We start from the raw sequence: 24,073 nt of genomic DNA, 5'->3' as shown, positions 1-24,073 counted from the left end.
ACCATGGTATGTACGCTTAAAATTCTGATTCCAAGCTCTGTCCCCCGCTTTTTCGCCAAGACCTTTGTCCGATGAAGACTTGTCTAGAAAAACGGGCGTATGCGTAAATTTTAATTTATAATCGGTAAATTATAAATGCATTGTTGTTAGCTTGACATCATTACTGAAATATGAATTCGTGTTTATCGACTGAAGAAGCTGAAAAGCGTTTTTTTGCTTAAGAGAGTTTTGTTGATTTTTGAAATCCACTACTGAAATATAATTTTACTTCTTAATTTATTTTTTTCTTTTTTTCAATGCTCCAGATTGGTTGTAAAGCCTTCAGGAGTAAACAATTGAAGATTGAAGGCTACAAGGATTGTTGCATATAATGAGAATTTCTGCCTTTTGGAGTTTTTGAAGTTCAAGAATTTCTTAGATGAATTTGCTAAGCAAGGATAGCTGTACATTAGCAAATAACATTTAAAATAGCAATAGCATAAGTTGTGTCAAGCATGTAAGCTATTTGTCAAACAAATAAACGCAATGAATTTGGATAATTACACATGCATACAATATTTGTTATCAATGTATCTTTGATGTCCTTCTTTTCAGGTGTTTTGTTGGGAAAAGGCACCTAGAGACAGCTTTAGACGAATTTAAGGATGAAGCTGTATTCAAGGTTACTTGGAAGCCTTTTTTCCTGAACCCATCAACACCAGATGAAGGTATTCCATTTCTTGAATACATTAGTAGCAAATATGGACCTGATACAGCCAAGAGAGTTTCAGATGGAAAAAGCCCTCTTTATGATGTTAGCAAGAAACTGGTGTGTTCAATTTTGTGATTTTTGAAAAGAATTTTTGAAAAGTGTTTAGCATCACTGAAATTGATTTCATGGGGGGGGGCTTCTATCTCATAGGGTCAGTTACTGAATTATCTGTTGATAGAGAACTATTGGGGCTCTGTGGCACCCAGTAAGTTATCTATTGACAGACACCCCCTGAGTCCCATCAAATAATTTAATTGATGCTTGCAAACTTGATCAACGAAAGGCTTGCAAAACAATTAAAGACAATGAACTTGCTCTCCCATTTCAATAACCAATTATTCCCTTTGCAATATTTGTAGCAGACTGTAATATTTTCTCTGCAATGATAAATTTTTTGAATTTTTGAAGGCCTTGTTATGACTGCAAAACTTCATTCTGAAAAACCATGAAAAAAGTGAAAGGGATAAATTTTTTTAACTTTGCACAATATAGTGCCAATATGACAACCTCTGCTTTGCTAACAAAGACAGATTATCCCTTTCCATATTTCTGGCTAGACTGAAATATAGATTCTTTCCATAGTAGATGAAGAAAAATTCAGGGTCAAATAGGACATATTTTCATTTGCCACTAATTTTTACTTCTTTAGAACTAACCTCCATATAACCTACCCTCCAGGGAATCACCTTCAAAATAGATCGTCTGGTGGTCAACACAATGAAGTCCCATTGCTTAATGGAATTTGCAAAGTCCACCAATAAGCAGAATGATGTTGCAGAGGCTCTTTTCCATGCATTATTTGAAGAGGGAAAGGATGTAAATTCAGATGAAATCTTGTCAGAAATTGGGCAAAAACTAGGTTTTGATGCTGACCAAATGATCAAATCATTTCATGATTCCAATCTACGTGGATCAATTAAGAAAGAAGCCGAAACAGCTCATCACAGAGGAATAACTGGAGTTCCTCACTTTGATATTTATGTCACTGGTTTAAATGATACAAGACCTTTGTCTTTTTCTGGTGCCCAGGGGCCTGATGTGTTTCTTAGTGCCTTCAGTAGGTTATTGAATGCATTAAAATCTAAAGCATAAACACTAAAATGCTAGAACGCTGTGCTGCACATTAAAAGTTTTTAAACAAATTCCTGAAATATCTTTGCCCTTCTGTTTGCTGTTAAAAGTTTTAATCTTGAAATGCATCAAAATTCAAGCATAAGCATTAAAATACCAAAACTTCTTGCTGCACATCAAAGGAATTTCCTTAACTATCTTTGACCCCCTTCCCCCCTTATCTGTTGTCCAAAGATCTTAAACATTTTTTCCAGGCAGCAATAGCAATAAACCTTTTATACAGGCCAGTTAACTATCATTGCATGTGTAATGATCAGTTTGTTGTAAACTTTTTCTATTTCTTCAGAAACTGGATTCTAGGTCAAATCAGGAATTATACCTTATAAGCTTAACCTTGTCACCCCGTTGCTTATGAAGACTTTTATGAAATGCTCATTGTTGTGTAAAAGTCTGATCTATTTGAGCAATGATGTGATGTTTTTTACATGCATTTTTCACACGCATAGGTAGCTGAATCTTTTGCAGTAGCTGATACTTCCAACCATTGACTTAAACTACTACTTCTGAAGACTACTGTTTAAAAATGAATGCAGTAGGCTGAATTATTATTGTAGTTAGATTGGTCACAAATGCTTAAACTTTACTTAGTTGTTTTTCTCTTTCAATTACTTACTATAGAACTTGGCCCTTTCACCTTGAAATTCATGGCGTGGGCCCTAGAGTAAAATGGTGAACATGACTTCTACCTGCAGACGTCTGTGGAATAAACACAATCAGTTTGTCAATTATTTACAGAATATATTTGAAAACCCTGTATTTGGGAATTTATGGTTTTAAAGGGCACGATGGCCACAACCCTGGGCATACAACCCTTCCATCTGGGACTAAATAGAGAAGGTTTTATTAAGATTTCTAAGGAGTTTTATAAATTTGCTATATATAGTAGGAATAAAGATGACTCAAAAAGGGTTCAATTGTGTCAGGTCAAGTTGACAGAGATTGACACAGTATTTGTTTAGGTTGCAAGAGAATATTCATTAGAAGATTCATATGATTCGTCAGATCCAGTTACCAGTTTACATTCCTTGACTTTAGCACAGGGGGCGCGAGGAAGTCCATTATATAGTAGATTCTGGCACGTTTGAGGCACGGGTCCAGAAAAAAATCTGACTGGAACAGGAGGGAGATGCTAGTGACCTTGAAAGTGGGGGAGGGCTCAACATAATGACTCTGTGCATAACGCGGGGTGTAAGGGGTAGGGTAGCTAAAACCGCTAATCCGCTACTGTTTATTTAATTAGCCGCGCGTTTGATTGCTCTCATTGACGGTATATAGCAAGTCGGTGGCTATCTTTTCGATCCCCTATCCGTTAGCAGGCACCGCAGAGAAGGAGGCCTGACCCTACTTTTTGCCAAAAATGTAAAAAAGTTACCAATGAATCAGTCAAGCCGCTTTTTATTCGTTTTAAGCCCCCCCCCCCTCCCCACTTTTTAAGACCCCCACTTTTCTCAACGCTCCGCGGTGTCTGGCTAGTTGTTTCACTGAAAATCCAATACCCGCTCCATATAATCGTAGAAATCCCCGACATCCGCAAGAATCCATAGGAAATCCGTAGGAAATATGAAAATTGCTGCTTCTGATCGCAGTTCAAAACCTGTTCAAAAAAGTTTAATTTGTTAGTATGTTGAAGAAGTTAAACTATACTATCTTCCTTTGTAATTGTTCGGTCTTCTAGAGTTTATATATATGACCCTCCATCTACGACCTAAATCTGGAAGTGGCCTTCATGAAAAAGGTTGGACAACCTTGCTATAGATGTTAACTAAGTTATATTATTTTTTTATATGTGTTTTCAAACTGCATGTTGCTAAGTTATCAGGGCTGGCGATAACTTAGCTTAGGAAAGGCGGCACGGTTGGCGGCAAAACAATTGGAATTTTTGTGTCTTAGGGATGGCCAGAAACTGTATCTAGAATGAATTTTGACTGAAAGTGTCGCACAGTCGCGTCTATTGTGATGTTGACTTGAAATAGAAAAGTTTGCAAAGTTTTAGAATAACCACTACCATATTAGACAGGGAATTTTGTAGAAAAAACTAGCAAACTGCCTAACCTCAAATATTATTTCATATTCTTACTGAATCGACCATGGAGATTCCAAATCCAAGATGGGCCAAAAAAAATTATCACCGGAAGTTACTGTTTCTGATGACGTCATCAAAAAAATGATAAAAAATCTTTAAAAATCGGCCAAGGATTCGAACTCAACTTTTTTTGCATTTTTGCACTAAATTAACTATGCAGATTTCAAATCTGAGATGAAATGAAAAATATCTTAAACGGAAGTCAAATTTTGTGATGACGTCATCAACTTGAAGAAAATTCACTTTGAACCTTTTTAATTGTTTTCTCGCAACTATCATTGTCAAATACGTTCCATATTCGAATTGCACACATTCAGTGCTTTTAAAAGATGTATTGAATTTCTATTATACTTACTTTTAAACGTTCTTTCATGACGTCATCATCATTTTATGACGTCATCGCCTTTTAAAGGTAATTGAATAACGCGTGAAAGGAAGCCTAAAAATCTTTAGCTAGTTAAAAAAGTCATTCAAAATTAAAATTTCGTTGTATAGAAAATGATATGGATCCATTCATCTTTCATCACTGTCTCCTTTGCTGGAACTCAGAGAAATTGCCTTTAAGCTTTGGTTAGACATACGATGGAAAGAATGATCTGGCCTACAGGTGGTATTAGTGTGGTTCATAGAAAAAAAATTCTTTACATATTCTAATTTTGAACATACATTTGATAATTAAATAAGAAATGGCACGAAGAGGATATACAGAGAAAAACGTTTCTTAACGGCTTGATGACAAAAATATCCAATCTTCAACGTTAAAAAAGCTGTGAATATCTGCAGAAAATACTGGAGTCAGCAAAATAATTCCAAAATTTTTTTCACACAAATTATGTTCATCTTGTGCAGGGCCCCGCACACCCTCCGCTAAAAAACTGCAAGATCTGCAGCGCTTTAGTGATGAAATCGAAGAAAATTCCGTAACCAATGAGGACTAGGCCATGGGAAAAATTATGGTGAGGTGATCAGCTTAAAACAGACATTGATGAGTGGAACTACATTTTCTTCTGGAGTTCAAGCAAAGGAGACAGTGATTAAGGATGAATGGATCCATATCATTTTCTATTGTACTTTGGGCAAAACAATATTTTTTGCATTGGCACGAGTACACTGCCTGTGTTTTACTCTAGTCAAGTAGTTTCGAAAGGCGTGTAGCGATACGCTATTCAAACTTTTGAAAACTTCAAGAGCACACATCTTGTTTCGTATACTACTGACTTTCTCCAGCTGTACACTGTCCCTGTTGCCATTTACTACTTTCAATGCCCGTCTCTGAATGTTCTCATACACCATCTTTTTTGATGGTGCCATGTGAAGGAACACATTGTTACAATAAAGCAGAATTGGTAAAATTGTTACCTTGTAAATTGTTTCTGCTGTGTAAGGACTCATATTATGCCGTATACGCGACAATAACTTTACTCTAGATGTGGCTTTTTTTATTGTTTTTTCGAAATGATCAGAAAATGTCAGGTTCTTGTCCATCTTTACTCCTTGATATTCGTATTCTTTAGATTCTGTGATCTTTGTGTTATTGATCTTGATCTCCATTGGTTTTGATTTCGAAGTTCTCTGGTGTGTACCATAAAGGACGCACTCGGTCTTGGTCTTTTTAAGATTAATAACGAGATTATTTCGCTGAAGCCAGTAAGCAATCTGTTTTAGATCACTGTTTAACTTTTCTTCGATAATATATCACAATTTTTACCAGCAACGTACAAAACAGACTGCAAAATATGACCATCTCACCAATACTCCATCTGGCGTGTTCTAGTGGTTGATTTACATATGAATTTGACTCCTTGCACACGAAATTAAGAAGAACAGCTTCATTTCCTTATCACAGTACACCTTCAGGAGTTGCAAGACTAGAGCTATGGTTTTGATGAGATGTGCAAAATGTCTTTTCGATAGAGACAGCCTTGCCAGTCTCGAAACCTTGGTGGTCTTGGCGCACGACAAAGTAGAGGTGAGTCATCAAGGCAAGTGCATAAAAAAGTTTAGAACAAAAGATACTCCTAGAAGAAAAGGTAAAAAGGGTTTTTTACAATGATGCAAACATGAGAATCTAATAAAACTTGCTCCCAAAATAATAATAATAAAATAAGATCTTTGATGACGTCATGCAAATTTTTGATGACGTCATAATGAAAATACTGATTTCGGCAAATAATGCTTAGATGTGCATCAATCGAAAGCTTGCACCTAGGCAAGTCAAAGAATGTAATTTGCGTCAAAAAATAACAATCCAGTAAAGAGCTAGCGATGGTTTTGTCTGATTTTTTACCGTTAAATGACGTCATCAGTCCTGTGACATCCAGACATTTTCAAAAAAGTCACCTGGCAGATTATGAAAGCCTGGACTCCCTACTACGAGAATCCGTTGTGAAAGTAAACATTAGCTATGTCCTGTCTAAAGCTGTTACTCGTTGTAAAATTTAGACAATGACCGTTTTTTTCGATCTAATTCCCATATTCAGTTTCATGTATGCCTTTCTTCTATGGTAAAGACATAGCAACCAAGGTAAAGCTAAGGACACATCTAAGAGAATACTAGGCAAAGTTACTTACAGAATCATAAACTACACTTATCTCCACTTTTTCCTAAAAATTTTCTTCGCCTTTGCAGAAAAATGGGGGGCCATGGCCCCCTCAGCCCCCTGGTTTCGCCAGCCCTGGTTATGTGTTCTTACTTCCAAAAATAGTATTTTTTGGCGTCACATTTCAGATTTTCGTAAGGTATTCAAACCAGCATCCTCTCGTCAGAAATTCTAGACAAATCAAAAAATAAAGAAAAAATGGGTTTCACAAGGCTCAAAATTGCATTTTGCAGAAGCACAGACTGTTCTTAATTCAATCTTAACTAAAGGAAGACGACATCGAAGCATGCCATCGCATTTCACGCAGGCCTGATGCCCCTATAATCGTCAAATTCAAATCGAGGAAAAAGAAGGAGCAATTCATGTCAAAAGAGTCAAAAACCAAAGCTAAGAAACTTCGCACCACAGATCTCGGTTACGATTTGCAGCCCGACCCTAATAACCCAAACAAAGGAAAAATCTTCATCAACGAAAGCCTGACCAGCCGTCTCAAAAACCTACTGCGCCTAACGAAGATCAAAAAACAAGAAATGAACATTAAATTCATCTGGACACGAAATGGCTCAATATTCTTACGAAAAGATGAAAAGGCCCCAGCCCTTAAGGTAATATTTTGAACATAGCTTCGGTAGAGCGTAGACGTGAATGAAACTCCATATCGTTGATTTTATCTTTAAATATATACAAAACGTGACTATATACAGCTATAACGTAAACGTAACTTGTTAGCCCATCATGAATTTGTAGCGTGACTTTATCGTAACTTCACTACTTCAAAACAACTTAACCTTACAATATAGGGCGTGAATATATAACGTAAGAAGACTGGGACGAGTAGGAATCCCCCATGATGGCTTGGGCTGCGAAATATATTGACTTCACAACATACTCCCCCGATTGAGTTGCCTGCACTCAATTTACAATAATACATATTAATTAATCATTATTCATCAACAAAACGTAAGAACATTTTTTTTAAGCAAGCTGAAACTGTAAGCGTATACATATTGAAATATTTACATATTGTCTCTTCTAAGAAACTCTCCTAACTTTGCAGCTGCGCGCTTAGATCGCGTAATAGTTCTATCTGCTGGCTGCGCAGGCGCTATAGGTGCGTTGACTTGATTTGCTTCTGTGTTAGGTTCCTTACATGCAATTTCTAAAGGTACAAGTAATTTCAAGGGACGTCTGAATACTTTACCCTTACTCCTTTCACCTGCTATCTGGATCTTTGCTGATCTTACGCTTCCATCTGTACCTACAATCAACTCAAGAATTTTACATAATTTCCAAAAAGTGCGTTTTTTATCGTCATCCTTTAAAAGAACTATATCTCCAACCGATATGACTGGCTCTTCCCGTTTGTCTTTCGGTCTATAGGCTTCCATAATACCTGTTAAATATTCCTTCTTCCATCTCTTCGTGAATTGTTGAAGTAGAGTCTTATGATACTTGGCTCGTTTTGACAGAACCTCGTATGTACTTAGCATTTCATAGTACCTGTCTTGGGGCAAAAGTGATAGATTTCTTCCATTAATTAATTGACACGGTGTCAATGGATATGAAATACCGTCAGTGTCATCATATACATAAGTAATTGGCCTAGAGTTGATTACTGCTTCGACCTCTATCAAGATGGTATTTAATTCTATTTGCGTTAGGTATGACCGACCTATTACCTTTTTTAGACAACGTTTTACGCTCCTTATTAACCTTTCCCAAGCACCTCCTTGCCATGGGCTTCTATCAACTATGAATTGCCACTTAACTCCTTTCTTTTCAAGGCTTTCACCTAACCTAGGGGAACGCAAAAGATGTTTTACATCCTTTGAAGCTGACTTAAAGGTCTTGGCGTTGTCACTTACCAATAGAGACGGTAAACCTCTACGTGCTGTGAATCTTCGAAACGCTCGTAAAAATGACTCGACATTGAGCGATTCTACAAGTTCTAAATGAACTGCTCTTGTCGACATACAAGTAAAAAGACAGACATAAAACTTCTCTTCTCCATCATTGTTACCTTTACTGGCAACTGTCAATGGACCTGCAAAATCTAGCCCTGTATTTGCAAATGGGGGCTGATCATCGACCCTCATTCGTGGCAAGTCTGGACAAAATACAGTAGAATATGGCGAACCTTCTAATTTCCTACATGTGATACATTTGCGTACAATACTTTTAACTAATTCCCTTGCACGAGGAATCCAATACTTTTGTCGTAAAAGATTTAACGTTTCCCTTATTCCATCGTGCATGACTTTTTCGTGGCAATAGAGAACAAGCAATTTGGAAACCTGATGAGACTTCGGTAATAAGATTGGTCTTATGCTTGACGCTATGACGGATGCATTTTTTATACGACTTTGACACCTCAAAATGCCCTTTTCGTCTACGAAGAGCTGAAATTGCGAAACGTACAAAGGGGGTTTTTTGTCCCCTTTTGATTGTAAATAATCAATTTCCTTACAAAAGAATTCACCTTGAATTGAGCGTATAAGAACATTTTCTGCGTTAGCAAATTCTTCTATATTTATCTGATTTTCTCGTTGACAAGCATTGTTTTTTAACGATGCGCGTAAATTATGTATAAAACGAAGTACCCATGCTAATATACGGACACATTTTCGGTAAGAACCAAACCTTTCAAAATCTACAACGTTGCCAACTTTGGCGTTTTCCTTAGTTGCTATAGCATGCGTGATATTGGGGCTACATTTTACTCTTTCCTCTAAAGCGGAACCGGATTCGAAAATATCTTCTTGCTTAGGCCATTTTGTGGGTGGCTGTTTTAGAAACCCCGGACCCTCCCACCAAAAAAGATTTTGCTCTAACTTGCGACCAAATATACCCCTTGACGGTAAATCAGCTGGGTTTTGAGATCCCGGGCAATAAAACCATTCATCGCGGCTTGAAGTTCGTAAAATATCCGACACGCGATGGCGTACAAATTGCTTCCAAACCTTATTGTTCTTTATCCAGCAAAGGGTGCAAATCGAATCTATCCAATAAAATACTTTGATAGGCGTGCCGTGAAGCTCCTCCCCAAGAGTACCTTTTACTGTGCTGATTAATTTTGCGAGTAACTGTGCCCCTAAAAGCTCTAAACGTGGTATGCTTTGTTTTGTTAGAGGACAAACCCTGGCCTTGGCAGTGACAAACTTGATGCTTACCTCCCCCGTATCGTACACAATGCGGAGATAAACAATTCCAGCGTAAGCAGTCTCGCTGGCATCTGAAAACCCATGTATTTCGACTTGGCTTACTATTTTACCTGGGTCAAAGAAACATCTTGGCATGCGAATCCCGTCTAAACGACTTATTTCCGAAATGAAACGATCATATTTTTCCCTTGCTTCTCCTGTAAGCTCTTCATCCCACCCCCATTTGTCTACGCAAAGTTCCTGAAAGAGCACTTTCAAATTGATGGTATACACACTAAGACAACCGATCGGGTCAAAAATCTTGGCTGCTAACTTTAAAAGAGAGCGTTTTGTGGGCTTAAGTGTTTTTGCTAGTTCTATAATGGACCCCAGATCAAAAAACAGTTCATCCTTTTTACTTTCCCAATTTACTCCAAGGACCTTGTTATTATTTTCTCTTTGAGGTGGGCCTATTGTTTGCTGAGCGAAGGATTGATCATCTTGTATGATCTCCTTCGCATTATCACCATTGGATACGTTGCCTGCTTCCACCTTTTTGATTTCATGTAACAAAGCTGTGTCATTAGTTTTAAATTTGCGAAGGTTAAACCCACCTTCGGACAAAATCTCCCGTGACTTATGGAAAATCTCTAACGCCTCATCAATAGAATTTGTGCTACATGATAAGTCATCAGCATAAAGCCGATCTAACACTTTAACAACACGAGGAAATCGATTAGCATATTGAGCAATGTGTTTCTTAATTGTGGCTCCCAGTATAGATGGCGATGGTCTTAAACCAAACACCAGTCTACAATACTTATACTGAATAACCGTTGGATTCGGCTTACTAATGTCGTCATACCACAAAAAACGTAAAGCATCCCGGTCTTTTTTATCAATTTCAATCTGAAGGAATGCCTTTTCAATATCAGCTATTATAGCAATGGCATGTGAGCGGAAACGTAATAACGTATCGAATAATGGCGGCATGTAATTATCACCAAGTTCTAAACATTCATTAAGAGATAAAGCTTCCTTGTGCGATTTCGCACTTCCATCAAAAACAACACGAAGTTTTGTTGTTTCACGATCTCGTCGAATTACACCATGGTGACTCATAAAATGAGGATTACCCTGATTCTCCTCCTCCACAGGGACTTGCTCAATTATTCCGTTGTTTAATTGCTCTTTGAAAATGTTATCATATTCAGATAATAATTCAGGGTTTCCTTTTAACCGGCAAAACAAAGATTTTAAGCGATTTAATGCCAAGTTATAATCATCATTAAGGCAAGATATATCAACCTTCCAAGGAAGGCTTACCTGGTACCTTTTACCATTAAAGGTGATTTCAAATTGCTCGTCTTGTTTGTCTTCATTTGTGGGTTCACTCCCCTTGTCAATCCCGGATGATTCTTGTTTCCAAAACTCGCGAAGCGTTTGTGTTATTTCCTCATTTTCTTCGACAGGCCTTCCAACTGACGTATCTAAAATCAAATTAGAAGTCACTTTAGAATAGGTTTTAGGCTCCAAGGATCCTGGTACTTTTCCCGAAAGTAGCCATCCTAATTTGCTACTTACTGCTATTGGCCCTGATGTACCTCTAATGACATCACCAATGATTACATCATACAAGTAATCATTACCAATAAGCAAATCAATGCGCCTATTTTGCTCGCTTAGCTTCTTGTCCGCTAGATTAAGGCCTATCAAATGCTGATACTTGCTTACGTCTATGCGCGTATTTATAGGCGAACAAATAGACTGATAGCTTATTGCGCTTATCAAAATTGGCGTCTCATCTATTCCTGTCTCTAACATTAACTTAACGACGTCACATTTCTTGCGTACTGATTTCTCAGTTCCAAATGTGTTCAAATTTAAGTTTTCCTGTCTTTCGACTTCCAGATTTAGTTTTCGTCTGACTTCTTCAGAGATGTAACTTCGTTGGCTCCCACTATCGAAGAAAACATTGATTTTCATCCTCTGAGCCTTGTCTGCCCCATAAACATACGCAGTTGCCGTCTGCAGCAAAACTTCTTGTTTTCCTGTAACACTGGTAGTTACTTTTGTTTCTTCCTCCGTTTGTTTTGCTCCTTTGTAGCAAATTGACTCGTGGTGAAAATTTCTGCCACATTTTTTGCAATTTCGATTTTCCCGACACTTTTTTGTCATGTGTCCAGATTTTAAGCAGGAAAAACATCGTTTGGTCTCCAATAGGATCTTTTTTCTACCCGCTATTTCCTGGACTTCTTTGCAGCTTGACGGAGAGTGTGCATGCCCACAATAAACACAATCTTGCACTTTTTCGTCTTTCGTCAAAAATGTCTTCGTAGTGCCTTGTGGTGATTTTGGTCCATATCCTGAAGTTTTGTCAAATTTCCTTTCGACGGGCTTGATGTTATCGCTCAGTTCCCTGGCTTCAATTTCCTTTTTGACGATCTCCAATATTTCTTTTATCGGCCAAACTTCCTCGGTCGTCTTTCTGGCGACATGCAATGTAATTTCTCGTGGCATTCTTGCCATAAGGATTGGTACTAATAAACTGCCATAACTTGCAGAACTCATACCAAGGGCTTCAAGCCCCCTTACGTGTACATTTATGCTGTCGTAAATGAAGCGCAATTGCTTCACGTTTTCGTTTGGGCAGTTTTGTAGCCCAAGGAGAGCCTGCATATGCGTCGAGATTATTTGTTGTTTGTTGCCAAACCTTGCCTTCAAAATTTCCATTGCATTTAAATAATTTTGTTCCGTCAGTTCGAGTCCTGATACTGCACGGTATGCTGGACCCTCCAACAAATTCACCAAGTAGTTGAGCTTATCAACTGCAGTTATGCTTTCGTTTTTATCTATGGCATTCTCGAAACTCTGCCAAAAGGACATGAAACGTGTTATATCTCCGTTAAATCGTGGGAGCGTTATTTTTGGCAGACGAATGGCAACAGAACCCATGGTAACCCCGCTTGTATTGAGACCATGTTCGTTGTTTGTTGCTTGTTCAACGTTTTCAGCTTCTCTGGAAGGCGTTGACGTAATAATTTGTGTCGTTCCACTCCCAACTCCGAATGCATTGGTCTGAGCGTATCGACCGTCTTTAAAAGCTTGAATCCTTCCCAGAATTTCATCGATTCTGAAATTCAGCTCCGTCGTTTCATCGATTTCTTTTTCGATATTAACTTCTGGACATAATTCCAGTATCTTTTCGTTTAGTCCGTTCACATACGTTTGCTTTTCTCGAAGAGACTTTTGTGCCGTTTCTAAACGAATCACCTTCTCGACTTGTTCTCCATTTTCATTAATTAGTTCTTCAAGAAGAGCCGTGGCTTGTCGTTCAAGCTTCGTAATGGAGGTTCTATTTCCTCCTCGTATTGCTAACAATTTCTTTAATTGTCCACTGTTACCTTCTGTATCAGTGGCCATGATTTCGTCGTATTCCGTGCCCCGCGTTGGGCGCCATTATATTTTGAACATAGCTTCGGTAGAGCGTAGACGTGAATGAAACTCCATATCGTTGATTTTATCTTTAAATATATACAAAACGTGACTATATACAGCTATAACGTAAACGTAACTTGTTAGCCCATCATGAATTTGTAGCGTGACTTTATCGTAACTTCACTACTTCAAAACAACTTAACCTTACAATATAGGGCGTGAATATATAACGTAAGAAGACTGGGACGAGTAGGAATCCCCCATGATGGCTTGGGCTGCGAAATATATTGACTTCACAACAGGTAAATTTCATTGCGGACCTGGATAAAATAGAGTGAGATACTTTTTTTCCTTTTCTTCTGTTCAGCCATTATTCAAAAACAGTTTTTATTAATTTTATAACTAATTTATGTAACTTTCAAATACCTACAAACAACCCTTAAAAATAAAAATGAGTGAAAACAGACTCTGCCCTAGGTGTAACAAAATAGTCTGCGATAATCACAACTCAATTTGTTGTGATTTCTGTGATTTCTGGTTTCATTTAAAATGTTCAGGTTTAAAAAAAAAGGATTTTAAGATTCTCGCAAACGACGAAGTTAGTACTTGGTCTTGCCGCCCATGCCGCAACACCGTGTTTCCTTTTCAAAACCTTGATGACGCCAAACTCAATAGGGAGCTTAATTTTACTGCAAGTGCTAAATCCGTCTCCAAATTCAATCTTATCACATCTGCATCAACAGGATATGACAAAACTTGTTCGGTCTGTAAGAAGTCTATCCGCTCTGCCATAAATTCCATTCCCTGTGGTCAATGCCTTCATCTCATTCACAAAAAATGTGCCAAGTTAAACACTTTCTGTATAAATGAAGTTGATTCTCATTTAACATCTTGGCAATGTCCACACTGCATCTCTAGTCTATTATCTTCACTTCCTTTCTCGCAGATCGACAACGATGAACTGTCTACTCTTTCTTTCAACTCCAATTTCTCATGTAAATGTCAATCCTCGGGTATCTCCCTAGTAAACTATAGTCACCTTGATAGCCTTAAAACTTGTAAACTAGCTTTTAAAGAACACGAAATGCTATTCAAAAATGATGTTGATACCAATCTAGATGACAGCACTAATTTTAACTACTATGATAACCATGAATTCCATAAACTTACTCAAAAGCTAAACCTAAATAAAAATAATACCTCGGGTATTCTACACACAAACATCTCCTCCGTCCGGAAAAATCTTGGAAACCTACAAACTCTGCTCTGTAACCTTGACTATAGATTTGATATTCTAGCACTTACTGAAACTTGGCACACCAAGCAAAACAATGCCTGTATAAGTCAGCTCAGGTTAGAAGGCTACCATGACTATCAAGGACTAACAGGCAATAGCCTTAAGGGTGGCTGTGGCCTTTTTCTAGCTGACCACCTATCTTTTCTTCGACGTGACGATCTTTCAAAAGCTTCAAAAGATAAAAATTGCGAATTCGAATCACTCTGGATTGAGATTAATAACCCTAAGGGAAAAAATACCTTGATCGGTGTTGCATACAAGCATCCCTGCAAAGATTCTTCAGGTTTTCTAAAATACCTTGAAACTGTTCTTAACAAAATAGGCCGAGAAAACAAATTAGTCATACTAAGCGGAGATTTCAACCTTAATCTTCTAAAATTTGATAAAATACCATGTGCTGATTCCTTTCTTAACTTCATGCTTGCAAACTTTCTAAAACCATTAATTATCCAACCAACGAGAATAAATGATACTTCTACTCCTAGTTTAATTGATAATATATTCATCAATTCTCTTCAACTGAACGCAGTTAGTGGAAATCTTATCGATAAGGTTTCAGATCATCTACCCAATTTCGTAATTTATGATGGAAAAGGTAAAAATAACACCAAAGACATATCAATGTCGCGAGATTATCGAAACTTTGTTAATAAAAATTACATAGATGATATCAATAAAATAGATTTTAATTCTAGTCTTGTAAACTCAAATGACCTAGATACAAAATATAACTTGTTTCAATCTCAGCTGTTAACTATTATTAATAAACACGCCCCACTGAGACAAAGAACCAGACGACAACGTAAACAACAGCTTAAACCCTGGATTTCCAACGGTATCTTAAAGTCTATTTCAACTAAAAATTCACTCTATAAAAAGTTTATTAAAACTAAAGACAATTTCTGGTTCCAACGTTATAAAATTTACAAAAACAAGCTAAATCACGTCATAAGACTGAGCAAAAAACTGTATCACTTGTCCTATTTTGAAACTTATAAAAATAATTCTAAAAAAATTTGGCAAGGCATCAACGACCTTCTTCATAAAAATAAAGCAAAAAATTCACGCAGCTTCCAATTGAATATTGCAGGTAGCTTGTTATCGGATCGTAAAAGTGTAGCAAATGCTTTCAACAATTTCTTTACTAATATCGCCCAAAATCTTGTAAATAAACTAAGTCCGGCAAATAGTCACTATAAAGATTATCTAACACAGCCAAATGCTGCTAGCTTTTTTTTATCACCAGTTGATCCTTCTGAAGTTCATGATGAACTAGGAAGGCTAAATGAGTCTAAAGCCCCAGATGCTTATGATGTACCCGTAAAACTTATCAAATGTATTGGCAATTCTTTAAAAGAACCATTGACAGATCTAATCAATGAATCCTTTAGCTCGGGAGTCTATCCTACTATGCTGAAATATGCTAAAGTAGTGCCCGTTTACAAGGGAAAGTCTCAACTTGAAGTTACAAACTACCGACCTATCTCCCTACTTCCTATTTTTAATAAAATATTTGAAAAATTAATGCATGCCAGACTAATAAAGTTCCTTGATATGCATAAAATAATTTTTAATCACCAGTTTGGATTCCAAAAAAACAAATCAACCTCTCTTGCCATACTCGACGTCTGTACACAGTTAGTAAATGCTGTTGAAAACAAACAGTTTTCAACTTGTATCTTTCTAGATTTTGCTAAAGCTTTTGATACTGTTGACCACAATATACTAATCTACAAGCTTGAATATTATGGAGTAAGAGGCATAACCCTAAATTGGTTTAAATCTTACCTAACAAACCGATCACAAAAAGTATGCATAAATGGCACTCTATCAGAATCCTGCAATATAAAATTTGGAGTCCCACAAGGCAGTGTCCTTGGGCCCTTGCTTTTTCTTCTATATATTAACGATATGCCGTTTTCGTCAAACATCCTAAAATTTCACCTCTTTGCTGATGATACTAGTATCTTCTTCTCGCATAAGAATCTAAGTCAATTAGAATTCATCGTAAACGATGAGCTCAGCAAAGTTTCAGACTGGTTAGTAGCCAATAAACTGACCTTAAATGTTGATAAATCAAACTTCCTCATAATCTCTCCCTCGATAAAAAATAAAACAAATGAAATAAAATTAGCAATTAATAACAAATCAATTGCTCAAAAGGATTGTATAAAATACCTTGGTGTACTCTTAGATAAGGACATTAGCTGGAAACAACACATTCAACAGGTAAATCTAAAAATTTCTAAAGGCATTGGAATACTAGCTAAGGCTAGGCATTATGTTCCTCCACAAATCTTAAGGAACTTATACTTTTCTTTTATCGAGCCTCACGTCAACTATGCTTTAATTAACTGGGGGAGTGCAAATCTGTCCTCCCTAAAACCTATGGGCCGAAATCTAAACAAAGCTCTACGAATAATGAACTTTGCTAAAAACACAGCAAGCTCCAAACCAATTTACCATAAATTTGATATATTAAACCTCAATGATAGTTACACCCTGCAATGTGCAAAGTTTATGTATGACGTAAACACAGGCACGCAAATGGATTTTCTTTGTCAGCTCTTCCAAAAAACAACATCAAGACATAGCTATGATACACGGCAAGCTGCAAAACAAAATTTTGCTATCCCCAAAGCAAGAACTAACCTTAAAAAGAGATTCATTACGTTCAATGGAGTTAAAATCTGGAACGAAATCCCACTTAATATTCGCTCTAAACCAGTCAAAAGACTCTTCCAAAAACATCTCCGAAATTGGCTTCTGCAAAAATATTTATAAAACCCAAATGCACTTACTTTAAACCAACCCGAATATCTCATTCTTCGATTTCTAAAACTGAAAACGAACAGAACTCTCGTGTCACCCCCCCCCCCTTCGTTTATATCCTTGTTCTCTCCTCTTGCCCCTTTGTATTTTGTTCTTTTTTTCTTAATATCTGTATCTTAATCTTAATATGTCTCTATTCTTCTTCTGTTATATGTTAAATTCAAATCAAAATTATTAGTAATTAGTTTCTACTTGTAATTAACTTTTACTTGTTCCATTGTTACTGTTATACTGCATGATTAACTATTACCAACTTAGGGCGCTAGGCTCGAAAACCGTTTCGGTTCCTCCCAGCGTCCTAGGCAACTTATTTGTTATTAGCTAAAATAGATGTCATATATTCTGTATTAACTACTATAATAATTAATTTAAGTACCCTGTAATTAGTTGCTGAATGCCAATGAATTTGAATTTGAATTTGAATTAACTATAGACTATAATTTGAGGCTCGTAATCTTGTAAAATTTTCTTGTAAAAAAGTATCCAAGTTTGCCATTTGACCGATTTTTTCCACTTGTCCCGAAAATATATTGTTCTCGATTTTAAGAGGGATAAAGCCACCGGCCCGTACGCCTTTGAATATGGATGAACTAGAAGGTCATACACCGATGCCTAATAAGGCCTTCAGCACTCATATGGTCACTGTTTCACGTGCAGCACGTGTTGAGTATGAAAACAAAACATTTGCCGAAACGATATATTCATTGGGAAACTTAGTAAGGCGCACCTGCCAAACTGACAGGTTGTTTTCCAAGCTTTTTACACATTGAAACTCATCTTGCGTGTTTGTAAAATGTCAAAAGTATTACCAGTTTGTTTTGCAGTGGTTACAGTACTGGGTACTGGATTGCTAATCGCTTGCATTGCTACAAATTACTGGAAAAAATATACTGTTGGGTCTTCGGAAACCTCGAGAGGTCTTTTTAAACGTTGTTGGACTTTTGAAAAGACCACCACTTGCAATGACCTGTTCCAAGATTTTGGCGATTTACCAGGTAAGCTAAATATTTGTTTCTGTGTTCGACCGATGGTTGGGCAGCCCTGTCCTATTGTATGTACAAGTTATGCCCCCGGAAATGATATAACCCATATGATATTAGGCCTTCCTTCCAGATGAACGTTTGTACCCAACTTTGTTCTGTTATTTTGTTTTTGATGAGTTGAAGATAACATAAAGGTGTCCGTTATCTCATTATCTTTCCTGCCATTGAAGTAACATTTCGCGTAGAGTTTTCCTATATGTTGGCGTAGCGATGGCCAAGGTCAGAACAATTTGGCCCAGCACAGAACAATTTGGCGTAGCAATGGCTGACCACGCCTAAATCTCAGAGGCGTTACTTCATATATTTTTGTTGTTTTTTAATCTACCCAAGAGAAAATGATAAAATTTATAGTTGTTCTACAATTTTCGCTTGATTCAACAAATTCCGGGGATATCCCTGTTTTTGGCCAGTGACAGCTGTTTTCCGGACCTCCACTATCACTCCCTTCGAAGGGCCAATAAATCAGCTTCCATAAGGTCAACAAAGGCCTAGAATTCTCTTCTATTATTTTCTAGTACTTTTGCTTGCTTCACCATTTATTTTTCTGACGTTCTTTTGCCAAAACAAACTAGTGAAATCTTATTATTCCCAGTATGGATTTAATGAAAGCTGCAATCCTGAGAAATTTTTGTAAAACAAGGAATGCACCCTTGATTTTGGATGTGGTGCAAATTAAAAAGTTTATTCAAATACGGCAAAATGACCTAAATTTGTTCACAACTGAGATTGGAAATATGTGTGCCATTCTAAATTGAGTGATCCAAATATTTGTCACCCTGTTCTTCAGATTAGCTTAAAATACACTTCATAATATTCTTTGCAGTCATTTTCTTGCAATTGTTTCAATATTACTTTGTTTCGATTGTCTCATTGTCACAATTTACTTTTATTTCCATTCTATAAACAGATTTATTTCCTTTCTTAAAATGGAAATTCCTTTCTTTAAGAGGTTCTCTAGACATTGAGGACCTTATGCATTCTGCCCCCTTGTCCCCCTCTAGGTGGCCCTGCTTTAGATCAACCTCATAATGCTCTTACTCTTAGGATGCTAATGCTTTTGGCCTGTTTGACCATTATATTCTAAATTATCATTCTAATTATCAAACCTTTAGGAATTTGGAAAACAGCCACTGATGGTATTGGTAGTTAAGCATAGTTTACCACTCTCAATTATTGAATTTCCCTTAGGTGTAAAATTGATGCAAACAGGAAAAGTGCTGGACAAAATATGCACACCAGGCACTGCACAGCTATTAGGCTAGCAGGGGCTATAGCTCCCCCCCCCACTTTTTTGCAATAATAGGCTAGACAATTCTTTGGAAGGTTTACTCTAACGCAACTTTGGATGATTTACTCCTATGTTGTAGCAGTTCTTCTTGACTGGAAACCTTTTTTGTTCATTTTCTAGGTGTTTTTTATCTTTAATGATATGATCTATTTTTATAACTTGGTTAGCTTGGTGTTTTATTGACCTCAAGCTAATTTTATCTATTTTAAAGTTATTAAGCAAGTATTTTCTAAAAGGGGCATTTTCCAGCATTCTAGAGATTCAGGCCTCAAAAAATTTTTTGGGCCCACCTTTTTTAAGCCCCTCTACTTTTAAACTGGTGCACAGTCCCTGATGCACACACTCAAGAATCACTGACAAATTTGATGCACACTCCAATGTGCACACTCACCACAAATTCACTCTTGCCCTCCAGGGTGAAAGCTATGCACCCTCAAGATCTCATTTCTGTGATCTTGTCGAAAACTGCCATGAAATCCAGACTGGACTATTCTTGTAAGCTTTGGAGATGATGTGTCACCAGGTGTGAGCCAAAATTGTTCAGGGATCAAATTGGGGAACAGGGATTGCCGAGGAATTTTTTCTTTCCTCCAGTTTTTTGGGGTTTTTGCTTTCAGGTTCAATTAAACAATTAGCCAGTAAATCATTTGCCTTTTATGTGTCAAATAGACCTAATCTCTGTGAAGCATGTTCAGGGCATGAAAAAGGAAACCTGGCAATCAGATATAATTTTCTGTATTTTTTATATGATAATTTTTCTCTGTTTTATTTTGCAGCAAAATTTGCAGGAGTTGTGGCTTTGTCTATACTTGCAGCCCTTTTCGGGGTCTTAGCAATAATTGTGGGCAGCTGTGGAATGGTCTTGAATAAGAAGCTTTTTGCAGTTATTGCAGTGCTACAGCTTTTGTCTGGTAGGTTATTTTTTGTGATACCTCTTCTAGGCTTTAGTCAGAACGAAGCCTATTTGGCACATTGTATCAGGCTCATTAGTAACTTATAACACCATGTTAGCATTGCTAGCTCCTCCATTGGAAATTTCTGGCACTGCTTCTCATTTTTTTTTTCTTATATTCCACTAAAAATTTACAAGACAAGTTACCTATTACGCTACCTACTAATTACTTGACAAACACTACAGGGATGTTGATACCACAGGGAGCAATAGACCATGACAACCCTGTGGCAAATCAACATAGAAAGAATAAAAACTACCAGGTGAATTAGGAAGAGGCACCACCCGCCTGCAAAGCCGCATTTGAGAGCCACCAACTGACACACATAATTGGATGCGAAGTAAAACAATGCTATAAAAAATTGTCCCAGGCCTTACTTGAGGGATTATTATCAAGTGTGTGGCCCCCACTAGACTTCCCAAGCATGCAGCACCCCTCCCCCTCCCACCAATTACATAAAAATACACAGAAGAACATAAGAGTACTACAAAAGAATTAAATTTACATCTACTAGACAGAACTTTAGGTACATGGTGGTTATGCGAGGTATAACAAACTATGATGCGGTCCTAATGAAGTCGATCAGTTTCATGAATGAATCTTAGAATCAATTCAAGAATATTTTTGTTAAGATCAGTCGGGAAGTCTTTGTCACCATATAATAAAATATGTGTTAAGAGCTCGTTTGGAATATTAACATATCTGTGGTCACAGTAATGCAAAAACTGCTATAACAATAACTAACTACCCGCAGGTGTTGTCAAGGTTCTCTAAACTGTTTCATGGTGCCAGTATGCCAGAGAATTCAAATCTGCCAGGTACCATTTCAAATTTTACTTCCGGTCACGTGAGAAGGCAAAATTTCATTTACGGTCAGAAAAAATTAAAAGTGATATTTTTTTAAATCTGAGGCGACATTGGAAAAAGCATCAGAAGAGATGAAAAAATCTATAAAACACCAACCCAGTGACGCTTATATTTTAAGAGATATGGGCCGTTAAACTTTTGATGATGACGTCACAAAATATCTGAATTTGCCCAATGTGTTAAACAAAATTTGTTGTTAAAACTTTTTTAACAATGGTACCTGGCAGATTTGAATCCTCTGGCATACTTGCGCCAGAAATCTTCCGACAAAGGGGCTGGACCTTCCGACAGAGGGGCTAAAATGACTAGAATAGGCAGTTTTCGTACGTTATTTTGTCAAATTTGCTCCGACAATAACCTAAAATTTCATCCGATGTGGGGGACGTTAGAAGCTTCCAATGGAGGGGCTGTAGCCCCCCTAGCCCTCGCCTAGCGCCACCACTGGGCTAATCGCTAGCATATCATACAACCTTGTTCTTTAGATGGCATAACAATTTGCCAGTATATGTGACGAATGTTACGTATTTTATTTGGGTTGCTCGTTGCTATGTAAAAATATCTAGTTTTAACTATCAAAGCTAATTTATTTTATTCTGGTACTCAGTTTATTCGCTCACTATATTATCGTCTTATGTTTCATTTGTTATGTTTCAGTTGTTTTCGCTGCTAGTGGACTTGGCTTGTACGCCAAATACTATATTGTTGGATTGTGGGAAGCAGGGTGGTCTTATATCATCGGATGGGTTGGCACTGTGTTTCTTGGATTCGGTCTGGTTATAATGATTATAATGGCAATCAGATAAGAGGATCCATAAGACGTTCCTAATGATCCACTCCAGAAGGAAGTCATTCAAGAAATTTGCACAACTGAAAGAATCGGTCTTTAATTGTAACTTTCATGCTTTACAGTGCAGAAATGCCCGCCTATTAAATAGAATAAATAATGAGATTTAGAATTATAAAATAGAATAATAATGATATTTAATTCAATCGTCAATGTACAGAAAAACTGACGAATTATCGCACGCAATCAGGATTGTAACTTATAATGAAGTGATATTTTTAATTAGTTAGATTTTATTAACTTAATTAATTTTGATTTAATTAGATACTGACTTGGCAGCTGTCAATTTTACTTGAATTCCCTATAACCTAATAGGAGAAATTTTGTTCGCAGTAGCGCCTAAACTGTCAAAGGAAATGACGGGCACGTGCCTGTTTTGTTTTCGGGAATTCATCCATTTTAGTATATATTATTTACACTGAATTTTTGCTTGCTTCGATATATTTAGGTTTTTTCAGAACAGTCTTATTTTTTGCTGTGCCCAAAATAGAGATGCGATTGCGCCTTTTCTTTTTCCAATTGAGAAAGGTAGACCATTTTTCACATTTAAATCAAATATTCAAGTGATATAAAACCATTTTATGATATTGTATTTTCATTTCAATCCTTCACTTTGATTAAACCAACTTCCATCCTTTCTTAAAAATTATCGAAAACTGCCTTCACCGTAAACGGAGACTAAATTTTGTGATTTTGGCCTCTGGGATTGATAAATTTATTTCCGTTGATTTGCCTTGGTTTGATAACTTAATATATATGTAGAAAGACCTCTCTTACTCAAGAGCTTACTCAAGAAATAACCAGGCAAACGCAGCTACAAGAAAATCAAACGTCTGCTGACTTTTACAATGCAATACAAAATAAAAATAAAAACGCTTTTCTTGGCTTCGGAGTTTTGGCCTTTCTAATTATGAGCAACTACCTTCTCTTATCTCTTATTTCCTGAGGTACTCTTATCTCAAACTTATCTTACCTGGTTCACGTGGACTGATTAAACAGTTGTCGTGGACTGATTCAGAATTTTTACCGGCCAGGAAAAACTGATAGGAGGTCAGGTGGGTGTTATCTGAAAATTAGGGCGTGGTCAAGTGAACAAACCGTTATAGTCTATCAATTTCAAAGCAACATACCATATGCAGCACTAATGGCAGAGGTGGGATGTTAATTAAGTGCTTGTTACTCTAATTGATATTGAACATTAAATTCTGAAAATTCTTTCTGATTTGGATTGCAGTAATTATGCGCAAGAGTTCAAATCTTTTTTAGATATTCTTTGGTAACAAATGGGACCAACTTGCAGAGGCTTTTATCAAATTCGTATTATTTATAGCTGTACGAGAATTTCATATCTTAATCATAATATCATAGCTAAATGATAACAAGGAGGTTCCCTTGAAATTTTGGTAATCATGCGCCAAGTTAGTCTGCTGTTTATATTGCAGACTTCATACGTGCTTAGATGGATTTTTCACAAAACATTTAGGTTTAACATTTTGAAAACCATTTTATTGCATCCCAAGGGACCGCCAGTGATTGGTCCTCTCCCCTTTTTGCATAAATTTCACTGCTTCTTTGAGAACCACTTGCAACTCGCAGTTTTATGACTTTATTACTCTTAGAGACACTATTTTGAATACTCGTCTATTGTGAAATTTGGCTAATTCTTCTCATTTGCTTTACGTGTTTTATGTAGATTTTTAATCCCATGTTGCTATACCTTTACCTGTGTTGTTCCATATTCAACAGCAAAGCACCAGCTAAGTATTAGACTATTTGGTACACGAATCTTTAAGATGATGCAGCAAC

General features: G+C 36.9%; 3 protein-coding genes across 3 annotated transcripts; 2 read left to right on the top strand and 1 right to left on the bottom strand.

Annotated features, from left to right (window-relative positions):
• The first annotated feature begins 71 nt into the window (after positions 1–71).
• LOC135688383 (uncharacterized) lies at positions 72–2,465 on the top strand. The gene is made up of 3 exons (XM_065205214.2): positions 72–103; positions 595–808; positions 1,430–2,465. Exons 1-3 carry the CDS (start codon positions 72–74, stop codon positions 1,841–1,843), a joined length of 660 nt encoding a protein of 219 aa, XP_065061286.2. The 3' UTR covers positions 1,844–2,465.
• A 5,116-nt stretch (positions 2,466–7,581) lies between these two features.
• Positions 7,582–13,128, bottom strand: LOC135689604 (uncharacterized). The gene has a single exon (XM_089114200.1). The coding sequence runs from the start codon at positions 13,126–13,128 to the stop codon at positions 7,582–7,584; it is 5,547 nt and encodes a 1,848-aa protein (XP_088970326.1).
• Positions 13,129–17,911: 4,783 nt separating this feature from the next.
• Positions 17,912–22,844, top strand: LOC135688153 (uncharacterized). The gene is made up of 3 exons (XM_065204878.2): positions 17,912–18,267; positions 20,380–20,514; positions 22,078–22,844. The coding sequence occupies exons 1-3, from the start codon at positions 18,066–18,068 to the stop codon at positions 22,224–22,226; spliced, it is 486 nt and encodes a 161-aa protein (XP_065060950.2). The 5' UTR covers positions 17,912–18,065; the 3' UTR covers positions 22,227–22,844.
• The last annotated feature ends 1,229 nt before the right edge of the window (positions 22,845–24,073 follow it).

The sequence above is a fragment of the Rhopilema esculentum genome, chromosome 19 (genome assembly GCF_057945365.1).
Source record: "Rhopilema esculentum isolate cy_ngs chromosome 19, ASM5794536v1, whole genome shotgun sequence".
Lineage (NCBI taxonomy): Eukaryota > Metazoa > Cnidaria > Scyphozoa > Rhizostomeae > Rhizostomatidae > Rhopilema > Rhopilema esculentum.
This window is presented reverse-complemented; position numbering and strand designations above follow the sequence as displayed.

Excerpts from the sequence above, each read along its gene's own strand:
- LOC135688383 (XM_065205214.2), top strand. The coding sequence starts at position 72 with ATGAAGACTTGTCTAGAAAAACGGGCGTATGC. Across the intron at positions 104-594 it reads CTAGAAAAACGGGCGTATGC|GTGTTTTGTTGGGAAAAGGC; the intron begins GTAAATTTTAAT and ends CCTTCTTTTCAG. Across the intron at positions 809-1,429 it reads ATGATGTTAGCAAGAAACTG|GGAATCACCTTCAAAATAGA; the intron begins GTGTGTTCAATT and ends CCTACCCTCCAG.
- LOC135689604 (XM_089114200.1), bottom strand. The coding sequence starts at position 13,128 with ATGGCCACTGATACAGAAGGTAACAGTGGACAATTAAAGAAATTGTTA.
- LOC135688153 (XM_065204878.2), top strand. The coding sequence starts at position 18,066 with ATGTCAAAAGTATTACCAGTTTGTTTTGCAGTGGTTACAGTACTGGGT. Across the intron at positions 18,268-20,379 it reads AGATTTTGGCGATTTACCAG|CAAAATTTGCAGGAGTTGTG; the intron begins GTAAGCTAAATA and ends TTTATTTTGCAG. Across the intron at positions 20,515-22,077 it reads AGTGCTACAGCTTTTGTCTG|TTGTTTTCGCTGCTAGTGGA; the intron begins GTAGGTTATTTT and ends GTTATGTTTCAG.